This window comes from Paramormyrops kingsleyae, chromosome 17, assembly GCF_048594095.1.
Source record: "Paramormyrops kingsleyae isolate MSU_618 chromosome 17, PKINGS_0.4, whole genome shotgun sequence".
Classification (NCBI taxonomy): domain Eukaryota; kingdom Metazoa; phylum Chordata; class Actinopteri; order Osteoglossiformes; family Mormyridae; genus Paramormyrops; species Paramormyrops kingsleyae.
Window position 1 is genome coordinate 12,587,013 of NC_132813.1, and position 12,876 is coordinate 12,599,888.

Sequence of the window (12,876 nt, forward strand, 5' to 3'; positions counted from 1 at the left end):
GGTCCGCGCTGTATGTCGACATTTACGTGGTGATCCCTCAGAAGGTGTCACCTTTACCACTCTCAGCTGTGCCCCCGACACCCCCAGCGCCCCCTGGAGGACAGGTGGAACTAAGAGCACCATCACCTTGCAGTGGAAGGTGTTTTCTCATTTTGGAAACATAGCAATGGATAGAATGGCATTGGAATGGCTCGAACATCTTAAGTGATGGTAAAATTAATTCTCTGATTGCTTAGGCTCCTTCTGACAATGGTTCCAGAATCGACAACTACATGCTACAGTGGGATGAGGTACGATCTACTCCTTTGTGTAGTGTAACGTGTCCTACTCCAGACTCAGCTCATTCCAGGTATGTGTGGTCATGTTTGAAAACATTTGGGTGAAGAGCCATCCTTCCATTATAATACAGACGCTGTCCAAGTAACGATAGGGTTACGTTCCAATGCACCTGTCGTAAGGTGAAATTGCATTTTAATACAATACACTTAACCTAACAAACATCATTGCCTAGCCTACCTTAAACATGTTTAGAACACTTACATTAGCCTACAGTTGGGCAAAATTATTAACATAAAGCCTGTTTCATAATATAGTTTAGAGCAAGGGTCTCCAACTCCGGTCCTGGAGAGCTACTATCCAGTAGGTTTTCTATCCTACTTGGCTTCTGATGAGCCACGCCTGGCCCTCATCAGAATAATATGACTGAAAAATGTACGGAAAGCATAAAAAAAGAATTGAATTGTACAGGGACCACGGACCATCGTAACCCAGGGAGCATCAGTACCGGTGCTGAGGTCTTGTGATTGTTTTTGTGCAGGGGAAAGGAACAGAAGAATTTGAGCAGTGCTACTACGGACCAGAGGAAGAGTATCAAGTGTGTGATTTAATGCCTTCCTCAAGATACTGCTTTCGCATCGCAGCCAAAAACGAAAAGGGTTTGAGGTACTTTTGGGCCCCTGTTCATTTTAACCATGCAGTCTACCCATATGGAAAAAATATATTTACATATGTGCATATATTTGTCTTCTGTATGGGGAGACATCACATATATTTATGGTGCAGATCTCCAAATATGTACAACATATTGTAAATATCTGTGAGGCTAGATTGATTCAGGGCTTCTGGAGCAGCTCGTGGTGTTTCAGGTTTGTTTGTTGTGTGGTTTTTGTTTGTTAATATATCCATATGTGAGTCATGCATTATTGTATTTATGTTGCTTGTGAGCCTTCACCTAAGACAATTTTCTGTCATTATTGGTGACAGGCAATAAAGTTCATTGAATCTTTGAGTCTTGAATCTGGAGTCTTTCCATATGGAAGACAAAGATAAGTACACATGCAGCTCTCACAGAAAGGGTTTGGACGCTTGCTTAATTTCATAAAAATATTTATGTTAATTGTTTATTGGTTTCATAAAAAAAGTCTATTGACAAGCGATGTTTAACACATCTGCACATATCTTCTGCACAGACATTTTCTTTTTATTAAGTGTTTTTTTTTGACTGACTCATTCAGTGTTTCCCATTTTGCTATTAATTACAATCAGTCATTGGCTACCAAAGGGATACTAAACACACGTTTGGTGTTTTATGTTATTGCAAAGGTGTTAGTAATGAAAAAGCACCCAGTGAGACTGCTTGTCAATGAACATTTTAACTTGGAAGAGCTCTTTTAGGAGTAGTATTTATAAACACGAATGATGCAGTGGTTTTTATTATAAAACCAAAACTTTGCTATATTTTTACTGAAATAAGCAAGATTTTCTGTGAGCACTGTATCTGTCATCTATCTAAATATATGTAAAGTTAAAAAATAAAATTAAAATTTTTAATATTTAAATATATGTGAAATATATTGTAAACATATATGTCAAATATATGTCTAAATATATTTTTTTCCTATATGGCTGGAAATGCGCATGAGGCTTGACTGTCACAGACGTGCACCATCTCTCTTTGCATCCTGCATCTCGCATGTTTTTCCCTTCTTTACTCCCATTCCCACATTTTCCCTCCTCCTGCTGCAGCAGCTTCAGTGAAGTGGCTGAGATGTTCACCTCCGGGGGCGTGCCCAGTGCCCCCCCTGCTCCAGAGCTGACTAAGTCCGGAGCCAGCTGGCTGAGCTTACGGTGGCAGCCGTCTCCAGCTCCCCCCAGTGGGGACACTGTGAAGTACATCCTGGAGGTGGATGAAGGCGCCATGGTAGGCAGGCATTTTTTCAGCAGAAAACATTAGCATCTTCACTTACCTTGACCAAAACCTGCTAATGCTTATTAGCCTACCTAGGGGGTGTTCCACAAAGCAGGATTTCTCAGTTAGCTGGGTTAACTTAAGCTAGAAGTCATGATTGTCCAATAAGAATGCTCCTTACCTAAACCCTAAACTCTTATTGGACAATCATTACTTCTAGCTTAAGTTAACCCAGCAAATTGAGAAATCTTGTTTGTGGAACACCCCCCTGAACAGATTCCATGGAGATAAATAAAGAATAGCGATGCTTTATTGATCCCTGTGGGGAAATTATCTTGTTCTCCATGAGACACACATAGTGAGAGCTGGCCTGGGGGGTCACAGCAAGGGGACAATCACCTGATGGCACTCAGGGACCTGTGGGGGGGGGGGGGTTAAGGGTCTTGCTCATGGGCCCACAGATATGTAACTGCACTGATGAGGCTGGGCTCAAACCGGCAACCTTCTGACCACAAACACTGAGGCTGGGCCCACTGAGCGGCCCCCCGCCCCCCCCCCCCCCCCAGGCTCCTGTCCTAATTTAGTAGCATAAGCAGAATCTTTGAAATTGCAGCACTTCCAATTGCCTAGCTGTAATGTCCTCCTTTATACATTTTTGCCATACTGATAAATGTAAAAGAGTATCTGCCCGTGTATACTTGTATGCATGCATATGTGTCAGAACATGATACTATTGCAACAGAATTGGACAAACAGTCTGTTTAAGTGGAAAACATTTATTACCTTTTTCCGTATTCAGGGATGTCATTTTCAGCCGAGATATGATGACTACAAAAGCAGCTGCACTATTGAAAACCTTCGGCAGAACGCAAAGTACAAGGTCAGGGTAAGTGAGCTGAGTTTGCTCTGGTCGGGAATCTCAGTTTCTGGGTCATTCTGCAATTTGCCAGCCCGTGTGTGAGGGAGGTGGCTGTGAGCCCGCAGACAGTAGGTTCACTGCCAGCAACTCAATGTCATTTACTTCCCACTGGTTTACTGGTTCACTGGCTAACCGAAGAAGAGGGGAGAGGGGAAGGCCGACCTGGGGCCCGTATCACGAAGCCGGATTTCTCGCTTAGATAACTCATCAAATTTATGATGCTCCGGTTTAAATGGACTTTCACTTACATTTATCCTGGACTACCTTAAATCTCACAAGTTGTCTAGCTCAGGGTTTCTCAACCCGGTCCTCGGGGACCACCAGACGGTCCACGTTTTTGCTCTCTCCCAATTCCCTGCCAATTGGGAGAGAGCAAAAACGTGGACCGTCTGGTGGTCCCCGAGGACTGGGTTGAGAAACCTTGGTCTAGCTGGCCTACATGCTTCTCATCCTACAGATGCTTCTCTCATCACGATAGTTGGACTTGCGACGTTCCAACTTCACGATGGTGCAATAGCGATGCACATTCCATAGTCGTCAAACTGGGAATTTTGATCTGTCCCGGAGCTAGAGACAGCAACTCCCATGTGGCCAGGCTTCAGGTCTCTGTAGAGATCTCAAGCGTAAACATCTCATACGGTGTTTGACAATATATGCCCTCTGTTGTTCTTTCTGTGTTTTAACCAAATATTTACTTATTCAGTGACAGTAGTTATTCAGTTACTTATTTATCATGTTTCTATTTGTCTTTTTGGTATTTTCAACCTACAATGGGTTTATCAGAATGTAACCACCATCGTGCGTCGAGGAGCATCTGTCATTCATTGAGCACAATTTCACTATTGGACATTTGATGACATTCACAGCTTTGGAGGGGGAAAAAAACCACTTTGCATTGCCTTGCTAATGGCCTGTACCTTCTACATCCAGGTGAGAGCTTATAACACAGAAGGCAAGAGTGACCCCAGCATGGTTTTGGAGTTTACCACCTGTCCGGGGTGTCCCGGGGGGCTTGCCGTGAGGGGTGCAGTGCTGCCCACCAGCTTCGGAGTGATCTGGGGTGAGCGTTTCTCTCTCACTTTTTGTTGCACTCCTCGCACACATGAGACTTGTTTTTCTCATGTTGTACAGACCAGGCATATCACATCAATAATCCTTAAGGGTTTGTGATGGATAATAATGGATGGAGGTAGATATGAGTACACAATCCGTCTTTCTAGAACCCCCCAACGATGATGGAGGATCAGTAGTTATCAAGTACGTGCTGGAAAAATCAGCGGACTTAAGTGGTACGTTTCTGTGTTGCCATCAAAATCCCCGAAAACATTGCTTTTTTAGCTCCTTAGCTAGTTTATGGTAAACCGTGTGTCCGCCATGCCCCCAGGTAACTCCTGGGAGCCAGTATATAGTGGGCCAGCTGTGGAGTATCAGCTTGAGGACTTGAAGCCTGGTGCCACCTACCAGGCAAGGGTCCACTGTGTCAGTGAAGCAGGCCGCAGTGAGGTAAACACCCGCCTCTGTCATGGCAGTCAGCGAATTGCCAGGCCATGGACCTATCTGACCGCTGCCCCTGCTTTCCGTTTTCATTTTTTGGGGCCTCTCGTCAGCCGTCAGACATCCTGCGCGTGCAGACCCCTGCAGTGCCCCCAGGGCCGTGTCTCCCGCCCAGGGTGGTAGGGAAGCCGAAGGCACGGGACGTCCAGCTCCGCTGGGGTGAGTCGCTCTACTCCAGCTCACGCTTTGTTCCGCTAAACCTCTGGAGGTGCTAAAGCTAAATCTGATCCCTGGATTAAATCTCCCAGGCCCACCGCATGAAGACGGGGGCAGCGCTGTGACCTGTTATACCTTGGAAATGGGATGCACGCATGACGAGGCGTATAGGGAGGTGTACCAGGGTCCCGAGCTGGACTGTACTGTCACCGGCCTGCTGCCGGCCACGTCTTACAGCTTCCGTCTGCAAGCGAGCAGCAAAGCTGGGGTGAGAGCTCCCTGCCCAGCTACAGGTGTCGCGTACAAATGGCCGCTCGCATGAATTGATCTTCGCTGTTGGCTTAGAGAAAAAAAAAATCATGTATTTTAGCAAACCTCAAGACTTTGGCGATATGGAATAGTTTCACAGCAGGGCTGCCAACTCTCACGCATCTGGCATGACACTTAGAAAAATCTCACGCGAGAAGAAGCTCACGCAAGTAAAATCTTACGGCAGATCTATATTATTCCATTAAAAACTTAAAATTAGCTACGTCAAAAGCGCTGGGGTAGTTTCAAAAAGTATGTAAAAGTATATTTCATACAAGTCAATAAAACTGTTACATACATATAAATGAGTCTGCAGGCTTGTCTTAAATTGAAAATCACACCATCCAAGCTGACCACAGCTGGCAACTCTGTCACAGGGACTTATATGCGGGAGCCTAATATTGCATTCGGCCCAATGGAAGGCATGTTGCTGTGTCAGAGGTTGACCTGCTAACACAGTGACTCCCAAATATGAAAACAGGGTTATGCCTGTCAAATCATTGTTCAGAGAACTTGTATTGAGAGTTTTTGAGGACATTTGAGCTCCGAACCGGATACTGGAAGAGAAATACAGCTTTTTATGGTCCTCTGTGTGTGTTTTAACAGTCTGGGCCGTACTCTGACTGCTGTGAGGTGATCACCGGACCATGTGCTCCAGAAGCAGGTAGAAACCCCCAGGCGATCTGCAGATCTCCTACCTGTGTACTGGTCAGCTGGGAGGTGAGCATTAGCATAGCTAATTATTATTAAGCAGTTTGCAAAAACATTGTTGCTTGTTTTGAAAATTCATATATTCTCTATTTTTTAATTCTGTTCAGTTAAATTTCAGTTATAAAACTGAAAGACAGACCACCGCTGTTGATGACTGACACCCGTGTGCATCCCTGCTAACAGAGTCCGCCCTGCAATGGTGCCCCGGTGACTGAGTTCCGTCTGGAGAGGGCCGTAGCTGACGGCAGCATGCACGTGTGCTACTCAGGACCTGGGACCATGCACGAGCTCAGGGGCCTGCAGCCGGCCACTACTTACTACTTCCGGGTTCAAGTAGGTGGCGCTAGTGCTGGCGATCGCATGTGTGAGTAGATGATTCAAGGTGCAGTGATGGAAGGAAAACGACCGTGGAGGGCAGTGAGGGGGCTCTACAGGGGCCAGTGTGTGACTCAGCAGGTTGGGATGCTGGGCCTTTGTCCAGAAGGTTGTTGGTTCAAATCCCAGGGTCCACAGAAGGATGTTACCATTGGGTCCCTGAGCAATGCCCTCAACCCCAGTTGTTTCAGGGGCTTAATCAGCTGTAAGTCATTTTGTATAAAAGTGCCTGCTAAATAAATCAAATGTAACCTTCTGCTGCTTCTCATTGGCTATAACAAGTGGTTGAAAGAGCACAGTAACCCTGAGAATGAGCTGCACATGAGTATGAGACCTCATTGCCTTTGTTCCCATAACCCTCAGATCTCATTGAGTGTAGTTAAAAAGAAGAAATTACGAAAAGATGTTTAAGATGGCGGAGCTAAGAGCAGGACGTCATGTACATGCAGGCGGTGAACGCGATGGGCGCCGGCCCCTTCAGCGAAGCCACACCCTGCCAGACCCCCAGCTCAGTGCCCGCGGCTGTCGGCAGCATCCAGGCCCTAAGCGAACCAGAGCTGCTGAAGGACCCGGGACCAGACGCGGTTTACTGCCCTTCCTCCTGCCTGGGTCTGCGGTGGGAGGCGCCCTGTGAGCACGGTGCAGAGATCATCTCCTACATCATCGACCTTGGTGAGCGTCAGCCCATCCAGGTGGGACGCATCACGAGATACATCATCCAGCACCTGCAGCCCGACACTTCCTATAAGTGAGTATCCACCCCCCCCCCCCCCAGTACTGTACAGATGTCTCAGGCAGTCACAGGTAATGTTTAAGGTTATTTATCTGGGTAGTAAATGATTTGTTTGTTAAGGAATAAACACACAATTTAACACCAGAACATCTGCAAATTACCAGTAACTCAATTAAAATAACAAGAATTTCTTCTGTTTTCCAAAAAGTTACCAGTGTCTTGTTGGATGGTTAGTTTTCCTAATGGGAAATTTCACCACCAGCTCAATTAATTAATGTAATAATTAGTTAAATAAATGAATGAGATATTGAAAATTAGATTTTGTTCCGTTCACTGCCTATTTCTAACTGAAATTTTGACCAAGTACCTTCCTCAAGGGTACAACAGCTATTGGCAAACTGGCAGCCATTGATAAAGGTTCTCTTGCCCCTCCGGAACATCAGGATACGCATCCAGGCCCTAAACAGCCTAGGTGCTGGCCCCTTCAGCCCCACGGTGAAGATGAGGACCAGGCCCCGCCCCCCGCAGCCACCGCGCCTCGAGTGTATCGCCTTCAGCCATCAAACGCTCAGGCTGAAGTGGAGCGAGGGCTGTATCCGGGCTGCCCAGTCAGAAGTCCTGCAGTACCAGCTCCAGATGCAGGACAGGAACGGCAGGTGAGCCCGGAGCAGCCACTACCTCCTCTCTCTTATTAGCAATTTCTGAAACTCTGCAATCTGAAAAATTATGCATAGTTTGCTTAATCGGAATATCCCACCACTGGCAGTTCCTGGGATAAGAACATCCGACTTACGGACAACCCATCCTTATGAACAGGCTTAGAGTGAAAAGTTAGAGTGAAATGCAGTGGTTTATAATAGCAAAGGCACGCACTACTTTGTGGTGCTCGTGAAAATATTACACGGCTTCAGTGGTTCGTCGGCTCACCATACAGTATAGTACCGTATGTAGTTACTTTTATTATTGCTGTATAATTATCCTCATTATTCTGTACTGTATTATTATTTTTCCAATTTACCTACAAATTTGACTTAAACACAGACTTGTGTTACTGTCAGGATTGAGGAAAAAATGCCTATCAAACACAAGAATCTCCACCTGTCCAGTGCCTGTATTGCTTTTCACAGAGACCATAAATAGGACGATTTAACTTCCAAATCTGAAACCCAGATATGACAAGTAGGTGTAGGTTAAGACTGAGATAAGACCGGTCTGTAAGGTTCTGCCTCCTCATGAAAATTCACTAAAATGCCTCTGCATCAGAACTGTTTCAGACGACAGTAACAGTTCAGGCAGTTCATTCAATCAATCGATTGATCAGGGAATCAATAATTATTTATATGGCACTCTTGTAACCACAGGGTTTACAAAGTGCTTAACAGAATGAGATTAAAATAAGCATACACAGAAAAATAGAATTAAAAATATAGATATTAATTAAATTAAAAATTGACGTGTGTGACCACAGCAAAGAGTCCATGTAGAATCATCCCTTTTCCGCTTTTTGCCTGTATAGGTTCATTTGCTTGTACAGGGGCCCATGCCACACTCATAAAGTGCAGAGGCTGGTCGAGTCTACCTCTTATAACTTTCGCATCCAAGCTTTCAATGATGGAGGAGAAGGCCCTTTCTCCGATGTCTACACGTTTACCACCTTGTGCTGCCCCCCTGCCCCTCCCAAAGGTAGAAACTCTTTGTGGCTAATATCTCTCTTCATTCTCTCTCTTTCGGCTTTGAAATCACAGGCCTTTCTTCCCAATAATGCAAAAGTCTAAGTCAGTTTTTCCCAACTCGGTCCTTGGGGACCTGTAGTCGGTTCATGTTTTTGCTCCCTCCCAAACAGTTCACATTTTTGCTCCTTTCCTAACAATGTAAAATTTGGCAAGTCGGCGACTATTAATGTAAAAGTCTGTGGGTCCTCGAGCACTGGGTTGGGAAACACTGGTCTAAATCATTGAATTGTGGTGTCCATGTTTTTCAACGGATTTCCTGTATTTGTCCTGCATCTTCCCAGCCCCACGACTAGAGCGTCTGGATGATTACACCTGTGATGTCAGCTGGGAGGCTGTGCCCCTCATGAATGGGGATCACATTATGTACACGCTGCAGTGCATGCTGGGAAACACAGAGTTCAAACAGGTAATATAGGTGAAGAGCTCCTGTGTTACTGTCAGGATTGAGGAAAAAATGCCTATCAAACACAAGAATCCCCAGGCGGGGTCTCATGATGATAAGGCTTATACCGTCATGTTCTGTGTACTGTAATTATAGTATAATTCACTGTTTGGCAAGGGTATTAGATACCCAGATCTCAGCATAAGAATTGTCTCCTCTTATCTCTCAGTGCTCCACCATCCTATGCCCAAACATCTTATTTCTGGAAGCGACCAGAAGTTGAGTGTGTTTTTGCACCACGCACCGCCTGATTGGGTTAGAAATGAGCCCAGTTGGGCTGTTTTGTTCACACAGTGACTGAGATTCCCATGACTGCATGGCGCTAAATCAAAGGAGGGGGCCGGTGAAATAAGCCCATTTAGAACTCTGTCCACCAGGGAGAGACTGAATTGACCTGTCACCTCACGGTGGAACGTGCTCCCAGTGGCACCAAGCTAAGCACATGAATCCTCCCTTTATGGGTGCAAGAGTGAGTCTGAGTGCATCTTAATGTGTTTATCACACAAAGGACACTATGTGTCGTAAATCACCTGCCTTGAGTACACATAGGTTACACTAACCTAATCCAAGGGTCAGCCATAAGATTCGGCACATAGATTATTGAAAAAGCCATGCCTTAACCCTAATGCTATATGTACCATACTCTGTCTGGTCTTTTCCTAACATCCTCAGTCATACCCTAGTATGATCTGCTCTGATTTGCTATGCTGTGCTTAACTCAGTCCTATCGTGTCTTGTCCTATCCCGTCCTGCTCATTACCCCATCATGCCTTGACCTTTTCTGCTTTTTTTCTGTCCTATCCTGCGTGAGTATGTCTGTTCTAATCATTCTCTCTCATCTTGTCCCAATGGGACAACATTCCTTATCATTCTGTGTCTTAGGGTTGTAATGGGGTGGAGAATTTCTGGAAACTTTCCATTCCATGGGAAGTTAAGCTGGGGAATTTTGGAAATATTCCAAGTTGGAAACTTTCCATGGGAATTAATAGGAATATATAGGAATTAATGGGAAAATTGCCAGAATTTTGCAACCCTAGTGACAGTGACTTTTCTAATGTTGCTGCAACTCGGTCTTGGTGTGATCATTCTATCACACACAAATAAGATAATGTCATGTCATGGGTTTCGCTGAGTTATAGATTGCAAACACCCACCTATGGATGCTGTTTTTATCAATGGAAATGGGGAAGATGTGTGGCTCAGCAGGATCGGACGCTATGTCTGTGATCGGAAGGTTGCCAGCACACATCCTAGGGTTGGCAGAGTGATTTCACCAGCGGGGCCCTTGAACAAGGCCGTTAAGTCCCTGGTTGGGCAAGATTTGGTTGCACGGTTGCTATGGTGAAACATTTAAGCATCAATCTGCCAAGCGAAAGAATTGCACAGCTGCTTAAAACTGCAAAAAAAAAAAACTCCTGAGATATAATTTTACTTCTTTCAAGTATATCAGCCGCACAGTAATGATTTACTACAGATCTAAATTTTTAGCTTTTGTGAAAAAAAGGTGGGGTTGTCTCTCGCGATTCGCTGCATGGATTTTCAGATCACGTTTCAGCAGCTGTTCATATAATTCCATTTCTTGGTGCAAATCTTGCTCTGCCCAGGTCTACAGGGGATCCGCGACATCCTATCGAGCCACAGGTCTGCACCCCAGCAATGAGTATCGCTTCAGGGTTGGCGCCATCCGGCAGTGCAGCTCACCACCTGACCTGTCAGGGCCATACAGCAGCATCGTCATGCTCTTACCCCTTTGCGTTGAGGGGGCTGCGGATGCCGGCATCGGCGGGACAGAGGCGGGTGAGGCCGGCTGTAGCCTGACGGACGAGCAGTGTGCCGCCTTAATCTTGGCGCTGTTTGCCGTTACCTCCATCCTCATCGCTGTCGTCATCCAGCATTTTGTCATCAAGTGAGGCCTGTCTGACCACAGACCATCCGCCTTCACATTGATCCCGCATCCCTTTCTTCCCCATGAACCCTGTACTCAGTGGTTCGCGAGATACAAACAGGACAGAAACAGCTAGAGCATTAAATCCTAGAAAAGTCAACGCAGTTTTGAAACTTTAATGTGCTGTTGTGCCGTCGTCGTCAACCTTCCGGTGCTGCTGTAGCTATATTAATTTCCATTTTTATTTTCATTTGGTCATTACCTAAGAGTAAAGCGGAGATTCAACTAGATTATTTGATCTTATATTCCAAGTTTAAGAAGCTACAGCAGTCAGTTGTACAATAGGCTTTCTGCCTTAGTCTTTATAGAAGAAAATAATAATAATATTTCAAACTTGTGATAAAGTACGTTTGCACTGTCTGCAGATGCTGAGCATCTGACACGGAATCCTGTTGATTATGTTGCTGTAAACCATGGTTATGTTAATGCCGTGTAAGCAACAAAATGCGAACCAATTTTATGACTAAATAAACTACAGCTGTAGCGGATCACAAATCCAGAATAATTAGCCGCGATAAATCTCACAATAAATTTGTCACGTTTTAAGTCTTATGACATGTTGCCATGCTATATATTGATTGTGGGAAATATTAAGGATTTGTTTTACCTCATTTGATTTGGATTCATAACCATCCAGTTTTAAAGCACCTAAGATTTATTTATTTATAATTACTTACTCTTTCACTTCATGTTCACGGAATTACCTGAATATTCTATTTTTAAATTAAAATTTTTAAATTAAAATACCTTATTTTTTTAATATATTTTCAGTTCTATATATACACTCTGTGTATGTATATGTGTGTGTAATTTTTAGTACAAAATGCCAAAAGTCATTAACAACTGAAGTAACACCTGTCATCACCTGTTTAGCTTTTCCTGAAATTTAATGTTTAATATCTATGACAGATTCAGCCAGACTCATTGCTGTTTATTATATGAGCTCATAAGGTAATTGTGACTAATATATACTATATAGTCACCACTACCTTTTAACTATATAGACAAAGTATGGCATTTAGTATTTAGGGATTAACTGTAGAAATAAATTTTAATTGGATCGACTGCAGCATTTGCTCCTGTTTTCAAGGGAAAAAAATATTTTTGATAGTGACTAAATGTAATTGTTAAATGTGACATTTGAAAATTTGGAATATAGTTTAGAAATCATGCTTAGTAAAAGAGTAAATCGTCAGGGTGTACAGTACTGCGCAGAAGTCATTGGTAGTCAAAGAAAATGTTTAAGTCTATTTATCATGGTAGTAAGTAACACAAATTTTAACATTAGAACATTAACAATTAAAAATAAATAAAAAATGCTTCCGTTCCCAAACCCGTCCTGGGGGGCGCCGCTGTCATTCCATTTATTAAATTTCACAATCAGCTCAATTAATTAATTAATTATATTATATTCGTTAAATAGCTCACGGGGTATTGATTAGACAAACAAGGCATGTGAGTAGCCAAGTGAAAAACACTTGGGCATGTTACATAGTTACTGCAAATGCCAGTGTGACTTTACAAGAGAAATTATTAAGCTGACATCATACTTTTACACCAACCTGACGATCTTTTAAGTACCATTTTCTTTGGTTACCTGAGACTTTTTGCACATTACTGTAAGTCACCATTCTTCTATGGTTTTAATGTGGGATAATGTGTCTCTTTGTCTTGTACATTCCACAACGAAGGCTACAGAGTAAATCATTGTGATTTTGTGCACCGTCGCTGTAGGCTGGCATAGCTGATGTGATAATCTTATAGACATCATATCAAATGGATGATCTATGCACAATAAAAGCAGATTCTTA

General features: G+C 43.9%; 1 protein-coding gene across 5 annotated transcripts in view; it reads left to right on the top strand.

The window, feature by feature from the left end:
- Nucleotides 1-12,876, top strand: part of fndc3a (fibronectin type III domain containing 3A) — a 33,408-nt gene extending 20,532 nt beyond the window's left edge. For all 5 annotated transcript variants that reach the window (XM_023839448.2, XM_023839449.2, XM_023839447.2 and 2 more), the window contains 17 exons: nucleotides 1-139; nucleotides 237-290; nucleotides 818-942; nucleotides 2,026-2,200; nucleotides 2,988-3,074; nucleotides 4,038-4,167; nucleotides 4,328-4,396; nucleotides 4,492-4,610; nucleotides 4,715-4,820; nucleotides 4,910-5,085; nucleotides 5,733-5,846; nucleotides 6,021-6,170; nucleotides 6,662-6,960; nucleotides 7,389-7,601; nucleotides 8,462-8,628; nucleotides 8,960-9,084; nucleotides 10,725-12,876. In XM_023839448.2, the coding sequence (XP_023695216.1) occupies nucleotides 1-139; nucleotides 237-290; nucleotides 818-942; nucleotides 2,026-2,200; nucleotides 2,988-3,074; nucleotides 4,038-4,167; nucleotides 4,328-4,396; nucleotides 4,492-4,610; nucleotides 4,715-4,820; nucleotides 4,910-5,085; nucleotides 5,733-5,846; nucleotides 6,021-6,170; nucleotides 6,662-6,960; nucleotides 7,389-7,601; nucleotides 8,462-8,628; nucleotides 8,960-9,084; nucleotides 10,725-11,030 (2,554 nt within the window). In that variant the 3' untranslated portion in view covers nucleotides 11,031-12,876. The remainder of the gene's footprint in view (nucleotides 140-236; nucleotides 291-817; nucleotides 943-2,025; nucleotides 2,201-2,987; nucleotides 3,075-4,037; nucleotides 4,168-4,327; nucleotides 4,397-4,491; nucleotides 4,611-4,714; nucleotides 4,821-4,909; nucleotides 5,086-5,732; nucleotides 5,847-6,020; nucleotides 6,171-6,661; nucleotides 6,961-7,388; nucleotides 7,602-8,461; nucleotides 8,629-8,959; nucleotides 9,085-10,724) is intronic.